Source organism: Lissotriton helveticus, chromosome 12 (genome assembly GCF_964261635.1).
Source record: "Lissotriton helveticus chromosome 12, aLisHel1.1, whole genome shotgun sequence".
NCBI lineage: Eukaryota > Metazoa > Chordata > Amphibia > Caudata > Salamandridae > Lissotriton > Lissotriton helveticus.
In genome coordinates this window covers 308,073,201-308,095,992 of record NC_136073.1, presented here as the reverse complement: position 1 = coordinate 308,095,992, position 22,792 = coordinate 308,073,201, and the positions used below count along the sequence as shown (strand labels likewise).

The 22,792-nt window shown below is 43.0% G+C and overlaps 1 protein-coding gene across 1 annotated transcript in view; it reads left to right on the top strand.

Annotated features, from left to right (window-relative positions):
- The window catches only part of GPI (glucose-6-phosphate isomerase), a 113,751-nt gene that overhangs the window by 59,606 nt on the left and 31,353 nt on the right, over nucleotides 1-22,792 (top strand). The window contains exons 7-12 of the mRNA XM_078670616.1: nucleotides 5,311-5,382; nucleotides 8,720-8,764; nucleotides 15,830-15,883; nucleotides 16,091-16,151; nucleotides 18,099-18,142; nucleotides 18,433-18,585. Coding sequence (XP_078526742.1) covers nucleotides 5,311-5,382; nucleotides 8,720-8,764; nucleotides 15,830-15,883; nucleotides 16,091-16,151; nucleotides 18,099-18,142; nucleotides 18,433-18,585 — 429 coding nt within the window. The remainder of the gene's footprint in view (nucleotides 1-5,310; nucleotides 5,383-8,719; nucleotides 8,765-15,829; nucleotides 15,884-16,090; nucleotides 16,152-18,098; nucleotides 18,143-18,432; nucleotides 18,586-22,792) is intronic.

Here is a 22,792-nt window from a genome sequence, read left to right as displayed (position 1 = left end):
TTTATTTGCAGTTTAAACAATCATTTTGCATTCGTATTCTGAACCGCGGTTTCAAACATGGCAATTTATTTCAGTTCACTCTTGATTCAAATCTTCTGCCATGTTCTGTCCGAAGAGGTCCATGTTTCAGAAGTTAAAAATGGACCTCGATTCTCTTATCTGCATTTTAAGCGAATGTCTAAGTTTTTGAAACAGAAATATATCTTGTGAATATCCTTCATTAGGTCAAGCCTAGGCGGCGTGCGTGCACTGTTTGCAAGACCTGTTATCTCCTCTATCCGCTTTTGGCATGTCCATGAATTGCCATTTGTTCGTTGTTGTGCCATTTAGAAATACAGGGTGTTTATTGGCGCCTTGGGTATGATTCTCCTGTCTTTGCGTGCTAGGGTCACGCCCAGGCAATTTCACTCATTGTTTGCTTGCGTTAGCCATCCTAATACGTCCGCAGTACCTCCTGGTCATCCTGATCTTCCTTTTTATTTTTTATGATATCAACATCGTTTTAGGCTTTCAGGCCATTTCACGGAGCAATGCTCTGTTTGACACCTGCAAAGTGGCAATTTCTGTCCGGTAGCTGTTGAGCTATGCCAGTAGCTCCACTTCAAAAATGCGAGGCCTATTGCATTTTTAATGCTTGTTTTTTTAAGTAGTGTACTGCGGCTCATATTTATTCTAGTTGGCTTTACACTAACATAGTCTAGAATGGTTCCTGGAAGTGGCGGAGAGCGTCCGCAAGACCACAGACCAGGGCACGCAGCAATGCTAGTGCTGCTTGACCTGTCTGCGGCTTTTAATACTGGGGCCCATCCGTTTCTACTGGAGAGACTTAAACACCTGGAAATGTGGTGCACTGCTCTGTCCTGGATCCGGTCCATCTTGGAGAACCGCTCACAACCATTTTTTTTTATTTATTTTTTCCGTTTTTTTTGGTCCCTCTGCCTCCTCCCAGAAGCCCCATGTATGTAGGGTTCCCCAGGGATCAGCATTTAGTACTCTACTCTTTAATGTATACCTCTCTCCACTTGCAACCTTAGTCAAGACACTCTGGGTGAAAGTGGTCTCCTACACGGACACCCAGCTGATCTCTTTTAAAGAACAACCGGAGCCTGCTTCTGCTAACTTTAGACAGTGTCTGTGTAACATCTCTGCTTGGACGACCCAAAATTGCCTAAAGTTGAATTCAGAGAATACCGAGGTGCTCTTCAATAAACCGGTCCCGCCACCTTCAAACCTCTGAATCCCCCACCTGATCCAGTGGACTCAGTGAGAAATCTGGAGATTAAATGCGATAATGCTCTTTCTTGCAAGACCCAGATTCGTCAAGTCTCCTCCTTCTGGAAATTGTGTGCATTGAGGAAATTCCTCTACTCCCTCCCACTGGACTGTAGGAGGATGTTAGTTCATGCCTTGGTCACATCTCGATTGGACTCCTCTAATAGTCTCTACTTGGGACTTCCAGCATATCTGATCAACAGACTACAAATGGTTCAGAACGCTGCGGCCAGACTGGTCTGTAAGGTGCCATTCCGTCACTCCATCTCAGAAGTCTTCACTGGCTGCCCGTTAGTAGGAGAATTGAATTGAAGGCACTTACTCTGGCTTACAGAGCCACTAGGGGTTCTTGCCTGGCATACCTGGGACTTGGATTGCAAAGCTACCAACACGACCAGGTCCTGAGATCAAACATGAAGTTGCTCACTACTCCCCGCTTTCGTAAGGCATGGGTGGGCTGCAGAGCATTTGTGCTCAGAACTGAAGCTCTGGAATGCTATTGCTTTTTTTTTTTTTTTTCTTTCTCCGAATGACGGAACCAGAATCCGCCTTCAGGAGAGCTCAACCTGGCTTTCAACCGTACCTAGTCCTTCTTGGTGCCTCTGTGTGAATCTGCTGCCTTAGCGCTGGGACACCTCCATGGGAGGTAGCCGCTCGCTCTATTGATTTCTAAATAAAATCATTCGACATAATATGCATGTGGTGCTGTCCTTTATTTTTCATAGGAAACATCTTGTATGCCTTGCACTCATAACTTATGAAGAATAATTGTTCTGGTATCTAAGCAAAGTATTCTTTTCATCCTTATTTCCTTCAGGTAATCAACTGTCATGATGACTATTATATTTAGGCATCTTATGTCCCTTTCAGCTTCATAACCATTTCATCTTTCACATCCAATATTGAGCATTCGCAGTTGTCTGGGTATATTTCGTCTGTTTCAGTTAGTCTATAGCAAATATCGTAAAAATGTTTTGTAGTACTATCCCATTGCCATTAGTTCTAGTCTGTGACTTTTAACATTTCACTGTTCCTTGACTATATTCCCAGCACCGTTCCTGGAACTCTTCTCCCTCTTGTAGCGTTCCTTTCCAAAGTTGACTTTTGTGTTGTCTTCTGTGACTCTGAAGACCTTTCTCAACCATCCTCTACCAACTCCCCCCACCCACCCAACCCCCATAGGATGTTTTGCTTTAGGGCTGCTAGATAGTAGCTCTGATCATGTAGCACACCATTCATTGTGGCTTGTTCCTCATAAAAGGCAGTCGCACATTTACCTTTGCTACATACACTGTAGTTCACTTATCATTGACTCCCCCACCCAATGAAGCTCAATTTCATGTCTGTTCAGTCTTTTAGCAGACAATTGGAATTTTTCTTTTTTGCCTTTCCGTACAATGAGGATATAGTCTATATATCTTGGTTATAGAGTAATCTTAATGTTGTCTTGATTTTGTCCACGGTTGGCTAGGCGCTAAACAGAACTACCAGTGGGTCCTGTAAATAGGGAGGAAAGTCATTTGATTGGGACACGGACACTGCCTTTTTTTCGCACTAGTCTTGCTGGACACAAAAGCGCCTGCCCAAGATGAAGTGTATCCATCGTGCTTGAGAAATCTGGGGAAAAGTGACCATTTTAATTAGACTCACCCAACATAACATTTTTTATTTTTTATTATAAGCAATTTAATCTTTTGACTGATGCTCATTCAGTGGTTGGTGTGGCGTTTAATTTGTATGTCAGTGAAAATCTTAAGGTATAGTTAGTTACTCGATAGGGAAATTGTATTAATTTGTTCTTCAGTTCATTACAACATTAACGATAAATCTAAGTCTATTTATAAAAACTACTAGTTACAAGAAAACTACCAAGAATTAGAATAGCTAGGACTTGCAGTAAGGCACTGCAAACTTAGGAAAATATCCAATGTGGTAACCTATTCTAGGGATACTCCACAATCTTAAATTAAAGCGTAGGTTCATACTTCATAGATATCTATCATGGGTTTTAAGAAAAGGAATTCTTCTGTTTTAAGAACAGGAATTAAATAGCAAGGTATGAAAGGCTTATAGAATTTACAAATTAATACGAAGTGCCACAACGTCTGCGTGGATTCGTCACATATGCAGTAGGGGCGGTAACAGCCTGTTATTCACCCAGGGAAAAGCTAAGATAGCTGCATATGCTGTCAAGGCAAACCCTGATTAACAAAGCCCTTTTCATGAGTTGGTCACCAAAATTAAAGAAGGCTGTACATCTGGGGTGGTGAGGAAAATAGGTATTCAACTCCTCCACCTCCCTATGACATGCTTATGCCAAATGTATCTTTCACCCAGACTCCCAACCCTTGTGATCTGTTCCATACTCTAATAGGTCGGGTCTACCAACCGTGTCAGCTATATACTTAATATTCTTAAGCAGAGGTATTTTATATCCCAAGTTGCAGGCTAAACAATCCTCCATATTGGATTGATTTAGGGAGGAATGGATATTTGTCCAGGCTCCTATCCTCCAACATAGGAGCTAGTTTAATATGATCTACAACATAGCCTAATCTTCGTATGAAAAATAATGGGGACTGCTAGGTGCTAACCCAAAAGACACCTTCAGAACCAGTTTTCCTCCGTCTGCAGTCTGTATATTTTACCATAGCCCCAGATGGCTGCCCCATAAGTTAGACTTGGTAGACATTTGCTCTTATAAATTTCAAGGAGCAGTTTCATAGGTGTTTCTAACACAGTGCAAAATTAAAGAGCACAATGACCCACTGATTACATCTTAAGATCTGGTTGACCTACAGTGGGAACACAATCTAAGAATCCAAGGTAATTCTCAAGTACGAGTAATTAACTTTTCAAACTTATTCTGTTAAGTAGTTTCCTTGTTACCCCTTTTTTAAACTTTTTTTTTTTTTTGGCCGCTCTGACCATGTTTTCCACAATCCAAAAAAGTATTTCTGAATAAACATTTTATTTCTCTGCCACACTAAAGATAGAACTCCGAATTCCACCATGGAAAGGCTGGGGCAACTAGATGGGCAACCTCAAAGGTAGGGACCTGGGTGCATGCCACATTGTCCTCATCATGAGATTCATATCCAGGGTGATGAGACACATTGTTTGATACCAAACTTGACTTGTGTGCGTTATATCATAATGGAACTGCCAACCACTGTTTGGCCCAGGTGCCAGCCCATGTTATCCTATGGACCGCCTATCACTTATAGTATCCTTTAATGGTAAAAGCCACTATAGGGACATATAAACATGCACCTACATGTCTACTCCTTTAATATAATTCACCCTGCCTCCTGGGCGCAGGAGGCCTTCCTTGGGGGTGACTGGCATATATTAAAAATATTGCATTGGCTTTGCCCCGCATGGTGAGGGCAAAGTAGAGTTTGAGCAGTTTGCACTGCTCTTGCAGTCTGTTTCTTTGGGTTACTCTGGGTGGCACAAACCACACTTCAGGCCATGAGGACCCCTTTAACACCCCTGCCCTGGATACCTTTGGTACCATATACTAGGGATTTATAAGGAGGCTAAAGTCCTTGCCACTTGGGGTTACCATTTCACACATCGGTTTTAGGGAGCGAGCCCTGGCACGGGGGCCTGGTTAGCAGGCTTCAGTGCACTTAGTCAAAAACCAGCACCTAGTAGTTCAAATGGGGGCAAAAAGTGAGGGTACATCTGCAAAACGGCCTGTTTTCTTACAACACTATATTTGCAGCCCAGTTGGCTGATTTCTCTGTTTAGTGTATTACTGCTGTAAGATCTTCTTATGGAAGGATCTATGTAGCATTTATTCCTCTACCCTAACTGAAGCTAAAGGAGTGTTGCTTCCCAAATGCTCCTCTTTAACTCTGCTCGATATACGCACCCCTTATCGTGACCATGTGTCTATCCAACTAATGTGAGACTATCAATCTATGAAAATAATCCTTGTTACAGGCAAGTAGTTTCATGTTCGTATGGTGTTTGAATTACCTGCAATTTTAACAGTAACACTGTTTTTGACTATTGTTTTTTTCCACTTAGACATTTACTACGCAAGAAACTATAACCAATGCTGAAACTGCCAAAGAGTGGTTTTTGGGTTTTGCTAAAGATGTAAGTAAAAGCTATGATAAGCACTTGTTTACCTTTTGTGTCTGATAGTTGAAGTGGGAAGAATCGGTCACCATTCTGTCAATTATTAAATATTAATGGAGGAGTGTGTATTGACTTTTTCTGAAGATGCACAGAAGTATAGCATAGAGAATGCATATAAAGTACACACATTAGCTCATTATTGGGAGCACATTTGTTTTAAAGTGCCCTTTAGCAGTTTGTGCTGCCAGACCCTCAGATCATGGACTATTACAAGTATGTGAAATACACTGAAGCATTAGTATGGAGATCTGCTATCTGGTGTAGTCCTCCGTCCTTGTGTGGTGCTTGAACTATGAGTAGATCGAATGGATGATCTTCTAGCTACGCTAAATATGATCCAGCTCCCACTGCTCCGTGACCTGTAACTCTCCAGGGTATTGTACCTTTGTTGGATTCAGTACTTGCAGACTTAATATTATTGTTTACCACTTTACAGACTGCAGTAATTTGGCTGGTTCGCCAATAGACACATACCCCTGGCTGAATAAATTGCGATTGCATTATTACAAGCTTTAATTTTGCTTTCGCGTGTGGTGTTGAATGTGCTTTGCTTCGATCAGCAATGTATAAGTGAGCACAGACAGCTGAGGTTTGCAGTGAATCTTAATGTGACAGCTGTCTGCGGAGGATAAACCACTTCTCTCAATTTGCACACTTTCTGATAGCATGTACAGCTGGTGTGATCAATCCACAATGTTATCCTCCAGAAGGGTCCATTTGTCCTTCGGATTGCTGATGTAATTCCCTTAAGGGTTGAGTCTTTATCACACCACCTTCATGGTTTTGTTTCTTGGTGTTCACTCCGGGTTCTTTTACTACAGCTTTCAATCCCTCTGATTGGCTGATGGAACCACCCTGTCCTGTAACAGATAAACTGTTCTGACTCTTCTGAGAAGTACAGATGTTCAATCTGGGCCCCTGGGTGTGGAGCTGTGGGAAGGAGGGGTGTTGCTCAAGAAGCCTGTAGTGGGGCAGCTCTTATGATGATGTATTTCACAAACCACCACACAGATGCACTGTTTGAACAATAAGAAATAACAAGGGCATAGGAGGGCTTGGAGCGTTGGCTAAACTGGAGCTGTCCTAAATTCTTTGAAGGTCTGCAAAAACGTGTTTATTGGTATAGATTGTATCACAATTGTAGAAAAATTCTATTCGTTTACTGCACCTGATCCTTCAGCACCCCTAGACTCGAAAGAAAGGGGCCTCACTTGCAGAGGGGTTGACTCCTTCAGTAATTTATTTTGACAGCTGTTTTATAGCCGCAATCTCTGCACAGAAATGAGTTCAACCTGCCATTTTCTCCTTTTTTTAATTTTTTTAAATTTTTTATTTGGAGGCACCTGAAGCTTTAGGCCTTGGATCTCAACGGGGAAGCCTTTTCTTTTCCAAAGGAAGCATTTTCTTAGTCCAGTTTGGTGAAAGTACTTCTGTAGTTTTGCATTGCTTGCACAAATTGGGTCACCAAGCAGCAGGCTATGGGCTGCTTGCTTTCCTGGTGGACCTGTTCAGCTGGCCTATATTGTACTTTCATTGCCTCAGTTCTGTTTGTGTCCCTCCATAGAGAATTGCTCTCCTACTGGCTGGAGTTAAAGTAAATTGTGTTTTTCCTTTGCCCTCCGGCTGTTTTAGCTGTTGCCAGGAAAGCAACTCAATCCAAGTCCAACACTTGGCCCTTTTTACACCTTTCTTAACCAGCTGCATTGGCCTTAAGATGGTTCTACAAGTGTATGCCTACTTAGTCTTAAGGGAAGGGTCTCGCCTGTTGGGCAGTTTTAAATCTGAATTATGGGAGAATTCACTGTCCTGATTTGCTGCCACCCTCTGGAGCTCATGTTGTGCATATGAACAGTACTCCTCCTCCCGATATACTTGTGACATACTAGGCCTGTGTGTCTCGCACCCTTCCTACCAAATTCAGGGTAAGAGGCACATGCTGCTGTGGTTTACAAAGGCCTTTTCCAGTTGTTTCAATTAACCACCAGTGTGCAGGACTCGTGATACTTTTATTTTGCAGTATTTGGTGATCTCTAGTACCTCCACCAATTATGGTATCTGATTTTGGCTGAATTGAGATGGCATGCCCTGGAACTACATATGCACTGCTGCACAGCTAACATTGCCACTGAGGTGTCTATCTTAAGTTCTCTCCCTGTACTAGTCCTTCATTGTCGTATGGATTTCAGGAAAATTGGCATTGGTTTTTTTTTGTGTCCTTTTTTTACTTTGTTTTTTTTTTTTCTAAATTTTATTTTGACCAGAAGGTAAAAACACAAAGTGGCAGGTTATAGTGAATTCTGCCTCTTGCTGCCAGGAAAAGTGTCAAGCAGCCCTGGCTAAAGTCCCCAGACCAGCCTTGCTCCCCTCTTGAACCATCTCTCCATCCAGTCTCTCTGCCTCTCCTTCTCTCTGATCACTTTGTTTACCTCCCTCCCTTTCTGTCAGTCTCTCTAGAAGCCTGCCTGTGAGAGGCATCGTATCAGCCCTAGGCTTTCAAAACCGGTTCCAGTGGCTCAAGCCCACTAGGGAAATACCAGGTGGAATAAAAGACCTGTTATCAAGTATTCTGCAAGCACCTCAACTGGTACAATTTTCATTGTCCTTTGTTACCTTTCCTGCTTGGAGAGTGCTAGACGTATCGCTGGGGAATATTGGCACGATCCACCACATGTGTTTTTCATGTGAGCACCACAGTTTAACTTCTTTTACAATGCTTCCTCTGCAGTTTCTAAACGTGTGCCCAAAGCCGAGTGCAGCTCACTTGCACGAGAGGAAGGAAATACACGCTGACAACCTCATGGCTGTAACCGCAATGCACCAGCTCTAAATATCACATCCACACTGAGGCTCTCTACTGTGCCATCCACATTCAAGAAAGGGGTTTGCAATGAGGGCCAAGAATCAAAATATGATTGTAGAGTGCCTATTGGAGATTTGAGTCTCTTGTTTGATTTATGGCCACCTTCCCGTCCATGGTCTTGGGGAGATGTTTGGCCAGTGAGTCTTCAGTTTGACCGCCTGTATGTTGCAGAAAAGCGTTTAGGCAACCTCCAATCTTAATACGAAGTCATACTACATAAGGACCAAATGCAACAGAGGAGTATTTCTTGCTTCAGCAGGCACATGTTTAACTGTCCTGAAGTTAAGCCCTATTACTTTATTACCATGTGTATTCGCTTAGCCAGTGGAGTTGGAGTGTTGCTTCAAGTATACAGCAGTAACTGGATCTTGTCCAGGAAATGAATATTGCTTATTTATGCAAGGCACACCTCTAACCTTTCCCTTTTTATTTTAGCCTTCTGCTGTGGCCAAACATTTTGTTGCCCTGTCAACAAACGCAGTAAGTACTAAAAAATTAAACTATTCTTGCACCAGAATTGTATTTCTTGTTCAGAGCTGTTTCCCATCACCTCTTCCTGAAGTCTCTTTAGAGCCTGTTTAAATTCAGATTTTTATTTTTTGTTCACCAACCCACTACTGCAATGGTGCACAAACAATTTTATGTCCAAATTGCTTGTGTACTAGTTGGCTGTTGGATTTGTATTTTTTCATTTTTCTTCACATACACTCCTTTGAGCAGGCATTGACCCTTTTTTTAGGGGGGGGGGTGAGAGGAGTTTCTTACAATGTCAAGTTGATCCAGTACCAGTTGTTAGAACGTCTAAACAGACCTAATGGATTTATCAATTTTAAGCTTCAGAACAGGTGAGAGTACATGTGAACAAGCATTTTCTAGAGCTTAGATGTTTATCATTTCGTAACGTGCCATCCTATAATCCTTTAGTACATAGCCCTAATTTATTAACGCAATAAGCTGCTTTGACTTGCCTGCATGGGTTCAGTAACCTCCCCATACAACATACCTGTACTCAAGCTGTTAACTTGGCTACAAGTGAAGTTCTTTTGAAAGTAGCGATCAAACCTCTAAGTTTGGATGTTTCTTTTTATCCTGCCCAAGTCATGAATGAATTCTCCCCCCCCCCCCCGTTGCATACTGACTTTGGAGAGTAAGGGATAGTGGTGTACTCAGCCCTGGGTGGGTCGGGCGTAGAAGGCCTGCCAAGCCGAACATGCACCAATAAGAGCTTCAACACCCTATCAGGGGCAATAAGCAATATATGAATGCAAACCTTTTTCCCCTCTTGTATCCCTACGCTACCCTTCTCTTTCCACATAACTGACTAAAATATCCACCACTCACAACTCTCATATTTCACTATACTAATTAAACACTATTCACTTATGGGTTCCGGAGTAGCGTGCCACTTGCCGAAAAGGGCTTTGACGCCTCGTCTGGGGTAGTGCTATATAAATATAATCGCAATAGACATTAAATACTTTACTCCAGTCACACTGAGCAGAGGGACTAAAGAGATGTCTATAATTTGCAACCCTGCGAGTGCTAAGGTAGCCTCACTCACTTTACAGGTGTCTCAAAACCCATGGTACTTTACCCAGTACTTGGCAATATGCGCCTTTAGATAGGAACTTTGAGATGTTCGATGTTTGAAATATGTATTGGGTTAACGTGCGAAGATTTTGATTGAGGCATAGGATAATGTTTTGGATTGTATGTTCTCCCCATCCCAAATTATAGAGATTGTTTGTCTGTCACATAAAGTAATCCAGAATAGAAGTTAAAAATATTTGTTAGCAGAGAAAGCTATTTGGATTGTATGCGTTAGACTTCATTTAAGGTACCAATCCTTCCCTTCCACTTGCTGCTCCTCACATGTTTCCCCACCATAGATCTTACTTGATATTGTTGGGTACTGTTGGAGATGGGGATCTCTAGTTGGCAGCGACTGGCGCCGAAGTCCAAATGGGGATTCTTCTTCCCCAGTCAGAGTAAGGGGGCTACACCCTTTGATAACCCCTGCTCAACCCTGTGGTAACGTAGCACGGGCAGATAGGCCGATCTCAGGAAGTGTATGAAGCATTTATGATCACACCCGATAACGCAGGAAGGATGCTACAAACTGACACCACAAGTAAGTATAGAAAGATAGTTGTCTTTATATAGATTGAACACGAGGCTTAAAAGCGCTGAAGGAGCCACAATGCATGTAATTACAGATTCCCTTCAAAGCAATAAAGGCACTCAAAGGGTGCGGAACGAACTTAGTTCGAGGCCGGGGTTCACAGGACACGTTGATGCAGTGTACCTGGGGTTAAAAGGGGCACGGCATGCAGCCTCACAAGGATGCCGCGGTGATGATAGGCGGACTCGCAGCGGCCACAGCTCCCGGCTGTAGCGGTCCGCGGCGTGCACTCATGATCATCCTGGGACGGGGCTTAAAGGAGGGCACCCAGAGGCACACAGGTGATCAGATCATCGAAGTGGGGACTAGTGCGGGCACTCGGTGGCGCAGCTCCTCCACTGCAGCGGCCCACAATAGCGATGATTCTCGTAGGCTGGCCAATGCAGGCACTCAGCGGCACAGCTCCTCAGCTGCAGCGGGCCACAATAGCGACGATTCTCGTAGGATGGCTGATGCGGGCTCTCAGCAGCAACTGAGGTGGCCCACAATAGCGATAACGATGACTTTGGTAACACAGGCAAATGCGGGCTCTCGGCGGCAACAGCTACTCAGCTGTGGCAGCCCACAATAGTAATTACTTTCAGTCTGCGTTCCCCGCAGTAGAACCAGAGGCTCTGGCATTCTCAACAGACCTCACCAGCGAGTAGAATTCCCCTCTAAGAGGAATCCGGACGGCTGATGGGTAAAGTCTAACTTCCCTGAGACTTCAGCAGTAGGCGAGCTCAAATCTGGCCCTCGGGTAGTTGTTTCAGCAAGATGGATGAAAGTTTCAAAGTCTTTTCCCTCTCGTTACACGGACAGAGGTTAGTCATGACATCTAGAAGTAACATCATGTAGGGGTTTTAGCACAGATCTTTATACCCCAAAGTCTTTGGTCTCAAAGTCACAAATCCCTGAACCCAGCCAGAACAAGTTTGGTGTCGTCCAGGAGCAGGGGGCCTGCCATCGGATGCACAGTGGGAGGTAGTACAATCATTCACCTTGCCAGGCCCAGCCCTGCTTCGATTAAAGGGTCACCCCTCCCCCCCCTACTCCAACTGCAGATCTCTCTATTTAATCCATGTCAGGCTCAGCCTGCCCTGTCCGTCCAAAACCAGACAGCCAATACACAACAGCAGAGCACACTGCAAGGATTAGGCAAGAAAATACCCACTTTTTAGAAGTGGTATTTTCTGCCAAGGACCAGATGCACTTTAATATTGTGAGCTCAGGCATACTAAATTTGGCTTTCCTATCATGTTCCTTGGGTGAATTCGGACTATACAATGTAATCAATTTACAATGGGGAGCATTCACGCTGTGGCACTGAATGGCAGTGGCACAGCGCTCAGAGCATTTCACACCAGAAAACAGAGGAGACAAAAGCAAAAAATGGAGCGGAGACCCATGCCAATGGTGCCGGGTCTAACCGGCACACTTGCAATTTGTAATGTTTTGCACTGCCTATATTGTAATAAAGCTTATATTTAATAGTGATTTCCAAATGAAGTTGTTAGTTATTACTCTGTAGGAAATGCCCACAGCAATGTTTTAGGTTGCTGAAACTTCTCTTAATGGTGAGAAAGTGTCCTTTTGTGAGTTTAGGAGGCTTGACCAAATGTTTTTGAAGACCACGAACGACAGTCATGGCAGAAGGCCATGGGACCAGAACTGCAAGAGTGAGGGACCCTTGATTCACTGTCGCAGTGAAACTTTACTTGTGACAGGAGTTATGCAGGGTGGACTTCTAGACTGTAAATAACTATTGAACCAACACTTATCCTCTGTGACAACAAACTCGGTTCCCCTGAAACCCTTAGATACGTTGCATTTGATTAGTGCCTAGAGCAGTGGCTCCTAACCTGTGAATACGTGGGTGCCCACAACTGTTTATAAAATGAACTTGTAATATATTGGAAGACTGAATTTTCATTTGTGCTTTTTTATGTGTACGTACATACACTTAAAGTTTTTAAACTGTGAATCTGAAGACTTTTTTTAAATTCTAAGGTTAGAACTGTTGGTAATATCTTCATTTGTGGGGGCAGCAGAAGTAAAACAAATGGAATCTAGTATAGACTATTGGGGGCCTCTGTTAAAGCAACACTAGAATGCGCTGACAAGAAGAGCATACATTAGGGACAAATGTATAGGGTGATTCTGATATTTTATATTTCGCTTCGTCTTGAGTTGAAACCATTTTGAAAAGCTCCATGTTTCTCATTAATTTCAATTAACACTTTTTTTGTTTGGGAATTAAAGAAATATTCGACTTAAAAAAATATATTTGATTTATACTTTTTTATGAATATTGTGTTGAGGTTCAATTCATAGACTTTTCTCAGGGTGGAGGGGTCCCTGACTTCCAGTAGTGATTCATTAAGGTCCGCTGAACTTAAAAGGTTAACGACTGCTGGCCTAGAGGGTTAGCTATCTGTACTTGTTTCTGCTAATGAAAGTGGCAAAGGCCTGGGATGGGGCTCTGTCAAGCTGGAAGTTATGAAAGTCCATGTAACACAAGATTGTTACCCTGGTAGATGGAAGCAACCCCCTTTCACTTTAGTTCTGAGACAAACTATGTTCAAGTCTAGTAAATCAGGTAGTGCTTGATTGCCAAGTTCCTGAGATACACTGGGCACTGTCTGCATGGGTGTTTTTAAAGGCACCTAACTTGGAATTAGAAAATCTTTTGATGCCCTTGTGGTGGTCGAGTTACCGGCATATGTTGGAATGGTCTGACAGGGAAGTCTGGTAAACATCCATGCATAAAACCATGGCAGAATAACCCAGTAGGCAGTGAGTTGCATCGGACAGTAGTAAATTTTAGCCCTGCTCCACCCTGGACTGGACACTCTTACTACTAGCCAAATGGAACTATACAGAGTGGCATGGGCAAAAGTGCGTCACGGTAAGAAAGGTGAATGCACAGAAAAGTTCCCAATAATGAAAGGTGTTCGCCAGGGATGTATCCTGGCGCCCTTTCTTTTTAACCTTTATATTAATAGTGTAGCAGATCCCCCTAACACAATTGGCCGTAGACTATCCTCAAACTGGCACTGCGGTGCCTATTCTACTCTACGCAGATGATGCGGTTATTATGTCAAGAACCCAAGTAGGCCTCTAGAAGGCGTTAACTAGATTCTCAGGGGCAGATTTATGAAGGCCTTGCGCCGCCGGTGCGTCACTTTATTTGACGCAACGGCGGCGCAAACAATGCGCCCTATTTACAACGTGACGCATCTAGGAGATGCGTCACGTTGTAGAGCCCTGCGCCATCAGGAGGCGTTCCGGCGCAGGGTGGGCGTTCCGGGGCAGGTGCGCCTCGCAAAAGTGGCTGAGTGAAATCTATAAGATTTCACTCAGTCTCTTTCAGGACAATGCTGCGTCAAAAGCCTGCGCCTGCTTGAAGCAGGCGTAGGTCTTGACGCAGCGTTGTGGAGATGGGGCACCCCCGAGCCTTGCTGGAGCTGCGTCGCGCTTGCGACGCAGCTCCAGCAATGCGCCACCTTTTCGGCACAGATGCGTCACGCATCTGTGCCGTTTTTGCCCCATGGTGCGCCGCATTGTAAATGCGGCGCACCATGGGTGGCGGAGCAGCGGCGAAGGATGATTGGCGCATCCCTGGGGATGCGCCAGTCATCATAAATCTGCCCCTCAGTGTATATGGGATCTAGGGGCCTAAAAATAAATACGGGGAAAACCTTCACTATGTGCTGCTCATAAAAAAATAAGGTTTCTTGCTACACTTTTTTTTTTTTTAGAGCAGTCAAAGATAGAAATAACAATTTCTTTTTCTTATTTGGGGTTTGTTTTTAATAAAAAAGGTTCATGGAATACAGCTATCACTACCAGGTGCTTAGCTTTTTCAAGAGCTATTGGGGCTTTAATGCAGTTCGCAAACAAGCTGGGTGGCAGGCCTGTATGCATCTTGCTTGATATTTACAAAGCCAAGTGCGTATACGGGGCCGGCATTTGGGGCATCTCAGACTGTCAGGAAATCCAGGTGAAGGAAAATAGTTTCCTTAGATATTTGTTAGCCATCCCTAGGTCCACCCCAACCTATGCCTGTCATAAGGAACTTGCCTTGGCCTATGTTACTGATTTGATTAGGATCAGTCCAGTGTTGCTCTGGCATAAGATCTGGACCACCACTGAAACGGATCTTAATAGGGCGATTATTGCAGACTGCATGAGGCTTGAGGGGTCAAAAAATATACAGTGGCTGTCTTATGTCAAGGATTTCCTAACAAATATAGGGCACCCAGAATTTTACTATACACCTTTATTGATAAATTCCATCTCCAAAAAAGCGCTCTAAGAAAAATGTACCTCTTTTCTGGCTGATCAACGCTGGACTGTTGAGGGAAAGAAGGCTTCTGTTCTCCACCATCATTCATTACTGCAGGAGCCTGGACTGCAGCTTTATTTGTGCCCCGAGCTGGGTAGTTATGATAGAATGTTATTAGCACGGTTGAGAATGGGTAACTTCTTTAGGATGGTCACCTTCCCAGCCACAAATGATTGGTGTAAAAACCTAAGTAACTGCCCTTGCGATGACCTTTCCGTGCAGTCTACCATTCATTGTATTCTTTTTTGTAAATTTTATGGGTGGGGAAGGACAAGATACTTAATCCCCTTGTTAAAGCGCTGGGGCCTGGCAGTGTAGACCGGCTCTTTTCAAGATTTTTCTACTTCAGGATGAAATGACTATTATCACTGTATCAAAGTTTTCAAAATTAATCATTAGATGAACTTCCATGAGCTAATGATTTTTTTAACTGCATTGGGCACTTTGTGTAAATAGATTTGGAAATGCATTGATGTAGCCGAACTGTATTTATTTGTATCGTATCAAAATTGAATTTTTATTGTTTTAATGTTTTTATATGTGCTTTTATGGTTCTTATGGAATCGAATAAAGCGATCTTTGACTTGACTACTAGCCAAATGAGAACCCTACCAGTGCCCTTTGAGACTAGGAATGGGATCTGTAGGGCATGCATCATGAGCTGAGGATAACGTAAAGTAGCAGCACTAGCAGTGTCAGAAGGAGTCCTGCTCTCTGTGGAATGTGTTGCAGCATGCATGGTCTGTACGTACATTGTATCCAATTAATTCATAGCCCGCACATTTATGACTTGGAATTATTCAAAAGTATTCACATGGTGATTAGTTGAACATCTAGGGTGAGCAAAGTTACATAGTGATTTCCTGCACACTCCTAGACTCTTGGGACCTCTATATACAACAGTGCATGATTACAGGCATCTGGGTAACCTAGGAGCAAACGCATTTCTTTATTAATGTCAGAATAAACTGCTATTTTGTCACCCTTGCATATGTTTTAAATAACTAATCTGTTTTAATCCTGTGTTATTTTGTAGCCTAAAGTGAAGGAGTTTGGAATTGACACTGCAAACATGTTTGAATTCTGGGATGTAAGTAATACTTATAATATTTGACTGCATCTTATGATATGTTGAGTAAACCTGTTCCCGCTAGAAATGTAGAGTAAATGCAGCTTGTGTGTTTGAGTCAAACATGACCTTTTCTAAATGAAATAAATGTGAAATTGTAAATACTAAACCCTATTTCTGTGATTTGTTCAGCTGTTTAATCGTGTTTGTTTTAATCTTTTATAATAGTGGGTTGGTGGACGTTATTCCCTGTGGTCTGCAATTGGTCTTTCAATTGCTCTTCACATTGGTATGTATGCACTTCTTACTTGTGCTATTGGCAATAGATGTTATGTTACTGCACATTGCTGTAGTTTGGCGTTGCAGCAAGGCGCCATGTGACTGTTTAACTGAAAAGCACAATGTGCACAGAGGGTAGAGCAAGGTCCTGGGATTCCTTTTCTTTGCCGCATTGTCCTTCGCACAGTACATGGAGCCCAGTCCTCCATGGCATTGGGGCTGCGGATGTGAAATTGCTAGGTACCGAGCGGGGAGCCGACTCGGTGAAAATATCCCAAGGTGTGAAGATTACCCCTACCGCAGTACCCAGGGAACAATTCCCTTTAACAATGATAATTGGTAGGCGCTGGAAATCCCAAGCAGGACCTACAACTGGGTAAAACCGTGAGTTTTCCCATGTTTGCATTTAACTCACCAAGGTTGGGTATGCCTTAAGGTGCATAGACCGCCTGGGAGTTTTTTATTTTTATCACCTTTTTCTTCTGGTCCTGATGAATGCTTAGCGGAATATAGCACCTCAAAAGCATAAACATGTCGACCTTTTAGTAGCACTTAGGATATACTTGACTCGAAAATGTCAAATGTCCGACTCACTTTTTAGTAATGATAATCTGACTCTATATTAAATTTATCGCGGAGGATAGCTTGTCATTTTTTAATGTTTGTACTTTCCACTATCTGTTTAGTTGGAATCTGCTCCACTGTAATTCAGTTGTAGTAGCAGTCCAGGGAGACATCCTGTCTCCTTGGTAAAAAATCCCAATGATGAAGCATGTCCTCAACCATGTTGATTGAGGGTTTTACAAAAAATCTTATGATATTCCAACTGTAAACTTCTTTTCCTGTATCTATAAGCCCCTTTTTTTGATATTTCTTTCCGCACTGAGAGAGACTCTATCTTGCCCTTTTGTGCGCTTGGCAGAATCGTAATCCAGTAGCTTTTGGGTTACTCCTTTGTTGTTTTTGTAAGTAGTTTTGTGGAGGATAGGAGTATCCTTCATCCCTACCTCTCGTTGTTTTGACACACGTGTTCGAGCCTAGCAGGGACCCTTTATGGGTCTGACCAAGGAGAGTTTCTGGAACAGGATATGATTGCAGAGCACTGTTTAAGGAAGGCTGGGATCAAACCATTACCAAAAATTGAGTTTGCAAAAAGACTGTTTTTGATGCAATGGTTGTACGTGATCTTAATTTCCCTGATCATTGAATTGTATGTTCTGATGATCCAATCCACAGTGTAATGCATACTAATTTCATTTATCCGGGGCATTCTTAAAGGGATTTTCCACAGTGCCTAGTGTTCAACACATGGCTCTTTTGTGAGCCAGTTTGTCCACTCTGGACCAAAGAATTGTGGACAGCCTTTCTCCTGCTGAGGACATAATTGTGTGATGGTGTGTTCTTCACTGTTGTATGCCAGTGCTTTTTAAAAAAACATTTAGCGGCTTGTTGTATAGTGAATTACAATGGTCCAAGTGGAATAACTCAACCGCCATCTAGCACTGAAAATATTCCTAAGAGCAAAACGCCTGTCAATTTTTTTTGTTTAGCCTGTATTTGTCTTGAGCCATAGCTCTGTTCTAAAATTAGACTGCCCCAGCACATTCTTATTTATTTTCCTACGGAATATTCATCTTTATCCGAAGTGCAAGCACCTATACATTGTTTCTACCACTACTGTTCTTAGGTTTCAGCAGTGGTCACTTCTCATCACATGTTGATAACCCCCAGTAATCTAAAGCTATGTCTTCCAAAGGCATACGCAAGAGATGCCACTTTTACATGCTTCCCATTGCTTGACCGCTGTAGAGGAAATTGGTGACTGTGCTGTATGCTTGAAATCCAAGTAGCTGAGGTTGTATGATCTGTTAAATTTACCGGAACTATGGTTAATTTTATGTAATGCATCTCAACACGGTGCAGTTCTTTTACATATCTTCTCATTTATTCCTGCTAGGTTTTGAAAACTTTGAGAAACTTCTTGCAGGAGCTCATTGGATGGTGAGCACTTATAACTGATTGGTTATTGTACATGTTAGTATTTTTATCAATTGATGGTTGGAGGAAAATTATCAATGCTGTTAAGTATCTTGGTTTGTTATTTTTATTCTTGTAATGAACACTAAAAGTATTTGAGACCTGGTGTATGCCACATTGGTTTTTGGTCAGAATATTGTTTAGTGCGAATAAGTTTGTAAAATAGAAAATAAAAACGGAATTGCCAATAAATAAACTTACTAAACAATATATATATTTAACGAAAGGTCATTTCTTCGCTTTACGCCACACAGGACAATCATTTTCACAACACTCCGCTTGATAAGAATGTTCCAGTAATCTTGGCCATGCTTGGAGTTTGGTATATCAACTGTTATGGAAGTGAAACACATGCACTGCTGCCCTATGACCAATACATGCATCGCTTTGCAGCTTACTTCCAGCAGGTAAATATGCATCCTTGCTGTGTAGTACATATTTTATTCACTTGCATTGTGGATTGTACTGTTAGTAAGGGTGTTATGTTTGATCGTTTCTTCTGTGACCAAGTGTTAGTGGAAGGTGGCTTTATTCCAGCCTCCTTCATCCAGAATATTTTGGAGAGATAGTGGATCTGTAGCATATTTTACTCTACCATTGTACCTGGCTCAAACTTTATTATTTTATCTTGGTGCTGCAGTGAGGTTACTGTGAATCATTTGATAACAGGATCATGTTAAATATTAATTTTCGTGTTGTACCACAGCATGAAGGATCAGTTTATTAGCTTCATCTAGTGTTATGAACTTCTGTTTTGGTGGTGTGTGATAGTTCAATTATTTGTAGTATATGGGCATGTATGAAATATTTTGTAAGATTACAGTAGTCTAGAGCTTAAGAATTATAACAAAGTACCTTGTATTTCATACGATCATGTGAGACATTTGGGAGGAAAACTTTCTACATAGGTGTGAAGCATTCCTGTGTGTTTGCAAACTAAATAATCCTGATGTTGCATTGAAGGTTAGCCCTTTTATGTATTTTCTCTATAGCAAATCTTTACTCTGGTTATAGGGGGTGGGGGGAATCACATACAGGCGTTATGCAATTGCCAGGACTCTAATTTGTAGTCAGAAGCACTTTCTTTTATTTTTAAATGTGATCCCTCTAAGTAGACGGGTTACCAGGTACCCCACAGAAAAGGTGTATACAGTCCCCCATAACTGGCATCCTTTGTGCCTTTATTGAATGTTGAGTTTACATTGTGTTCTTTGGATTGGTTAGTGCTGGAGTCATTGGACGCCCTCCAAGATGTCAGCCACCCCAAATCAACTGAGCATCTGCTGAACCATCTCCCTGCATCCAGGGGCGTAGCTAGGGCTTGTGGCGCCCGGGGCTATACTTCAGATTGCCGCCCCCCTGGGGGGGGGTGCTGTGGGAAAAGGACGGCGAGCACCTGAAAGAGGTCAGAGAGACACGTAGTATCGCCGCTAATTACCTTGATCATGCAAGTTACATGCACATACATGACACGCTCTAGGGCTAGACAGCCCCCGTCCCCAAAATAGTGCCACATGAGGCGGACCGCCCCCACCTAGCTACGCCGCTGAAGGAAAAGCAGAAGGAAACCCAAAACTAACATCAGTTCTACCTACCCTGTTTGTGACATCTCACTCATAACATCACAGCTTGTGCAGGACCCTTGTTCCCTGTCCCCTATCTGCCCCGTCCAAGACCTCAGTAATGTCTGCAGACCAGTCAACCACACTGGGTTTGACCACGATTCCCCTGGCAGCACCTTCAGGATACTACAGGTGAGTCCAATGCACCTGATCACTAGACTAACTTGAGTTCTGCAGTTGGGGCAGTACCAGTCCTGCAGTGGAAGCCTTCTCACTCCACCCAAGCCCCCCATGAGAGCTCAGTAGAAACCATCCCACGTGCCCTTCCCACTACCCACCACCCCACCTGCGGCACAGTAGGACACTTCAAGGGAACGGGTCCTATCCGGGGGTGTCAGGCACCATAGCTGATTCACCCACCGTCATCGGGGAGTGGTGGTAGGGGTGCCAACAATCATTGCATTTTCATCACATTCTGCAGCATGCCAATTGCGTGCAGAGAACGAAACATAACTACATACCTTACAGCTGGCTATCGCATATCGTCATACTTGTCAACAAAAGACCACACATAGTACATTACAGAGAGCATCCCTCATAAAGATACGCTGTGGAGTTGGCTATGAGGGGTGACTAAATCTGTATGAAACAAAGCATGTTACATAAAACATCCCAAATCATACATTAGAGTTGCTGGCATGCTTCCAAGAGAACTGAGATGTGCCATTTACTATCACTACTGACAGTGTCATCATGCCATCTAGATAATTTTACCATGCCCAGTCCACTGCGAAATGTAGGGTCAAGGATATATTTAACACCATGCAATCAGTCATAGGCATTCAACCACATTTTCACCAACATACTAACAGCCAGAGTTCAATTCAATCAAATCCGCACCAAATTGTCCAGCTGGCCCACTCGGGATCCTTTACATATCGATCCAATGGTCCACCTTAAAGCAAGCAAGTCACACCATGCACACGTCCACATCAACAGTTTAAAACCTTTGAACAAGCTGAAGTAAAATGTGTGCCTGGTAGAGTATCCCTTAAATCTCTAATTTATTCCTTGTCCAATTTGCCTCAGCACTCCTTTAATTATCCATTCCATTACCACTTTTTATTTGAACCATCTCCAACCTGAGTTGTTTTCCCTTGACTTTGTAGGTCTCTTGCTTTTTCAATTAAATACCCCTTTCATTTTTTTCCAATATTTCCAAGCTTATTAAAGCTTTTAAACATTTACTTTATCAATACAATAAGTAAACTGAGAGAAAGGGTGCACATTCAGCAAGAATCGAATCATTATCAGTAAGTAATCAATTATCAAACAGCACACAAAAGACTCACTAAGCAAAAATAAAACTACAAAAAGCATCTGAGCGAAATTGATACTGTACTAAAAAACTGTAGGGGTCATTAGAACTCGTTTATCAAAGCATGGACTTTTGAGACTACATACATGAATAAAATATGCAAACAAAACATCAGCACAATCCCTGATAGAGTCTAATATACACCTCTGCAAAAGATTCAAGCAGCCTGCCCGTATAATATAACCAATATCAAAATTAATCTGATCATAAAGTGCTGTACTCTTACATGTGTAGGCACAAAAATCCATACAGTGCCAAAACCATGCCTGCATTTAGGCTCAAAAACAGGTCATCCTACTCAAGGATCCGGGGCCAGCCAGAGAGCATAAACCCAATCCAACAGGGGCCCCCATTTTCTTTTTCCCTTCTGCCTGGACCTTCTTCCTTTGTGCTCATACAATGCGATTTCTAAATTCAGGATAGACAAAATCAGCCCCCTGCCATTGCTGAAACGTATTAGGCTGTGGATCGCTGAAGCGATGCACATACTAAAACAGCCATGGCCACATATATTAACGAATCACCCCCTCTAGCCCTTCCTGCCTTCCTTTATCCCGAGGAGCATAGTTTGAGAGGTCAGAACAATATTGGTGTGGAGAATTCTCTACCCCCGCCCCCTCACCCCCAAAGTTTTTTTGCGACCTCGGATCTCGGGGGCAGATTTACAATTATTGGTGCATCCCTGCAAATCAGCAGGGATGCGCCAGTAATTGTGCGCCGCAGCTCCGCCACCCATGATGCGCCGCATTTACAAAGCGGCACACCATGAGGCAAAAACGGCACAGATGCGTCACGCATCTGTGCCGTAAAAGCGGCGCATTGCTGGAGTTGCGTCGCAAGCGCGACGCAGCTCCAGCAATGCTTTGGGGGGCCCTATCTGGACAATACTGCATCAAACCTTATGCCTGCTTCAAGCAGGCGCAGGGTTTTGACGCAGCATTGGCCTAAAATTGACTAAGTGAAATCTTGTAGATTTCACTCAGCCACTTTTAGGAGGTGTTCCTGCGCAGGAACGAACCCCCTGCGATGGAACGCCTCCTTCTGGCGCAGGGCTTTACAGCGTGACGCTTCTCCCAGATGCGTCACGTTGTTAATACCCCGCACCATGGTGCATCTTTTGCGCCGCCGCTGCATCACAAGTGACGCAACGGCGGCGCAAAAGAGGTGCAATGCGCTTGTAAATCTGCCCCTCATAGCTACCAAGGTTTCAGATTGCTTTGTGTGACATTTTCATAATTTCGGTGTAATTATGAGTGACATTTCAACAACTATGAGTGACACTTTCTCACGTGCAAAATCAAGCAATGAGGACGAGGTAAATATATAAATATCACTAGTTAGACCCATTTGAGCAACAAGAAACTCTAAGAAGCTCTATAAAGTGTTGTAAAGCAGCAAAATGGAAGGATGCTAATATATTTTAGCAGTCATCTTAAGCAGGACTTTAGCTTTGCTCCCAAAAGTCACCATGTTACGCAGTAAATCTCAGCTGCTATAATATAAATCAGTTATCTAGAGCCACTGTACCTGACCTCACTGCCCAGCCTGCAGAGGCACCATTAATTTCAGTGTAACCGAGGACACGAGCAGTGAGCTACAGGTTCATGCAGATGCACGCTCGGCTTTAAATTAAATATATTGAGAATGAGCCCTAAGTAAATATGTCCCACGGTC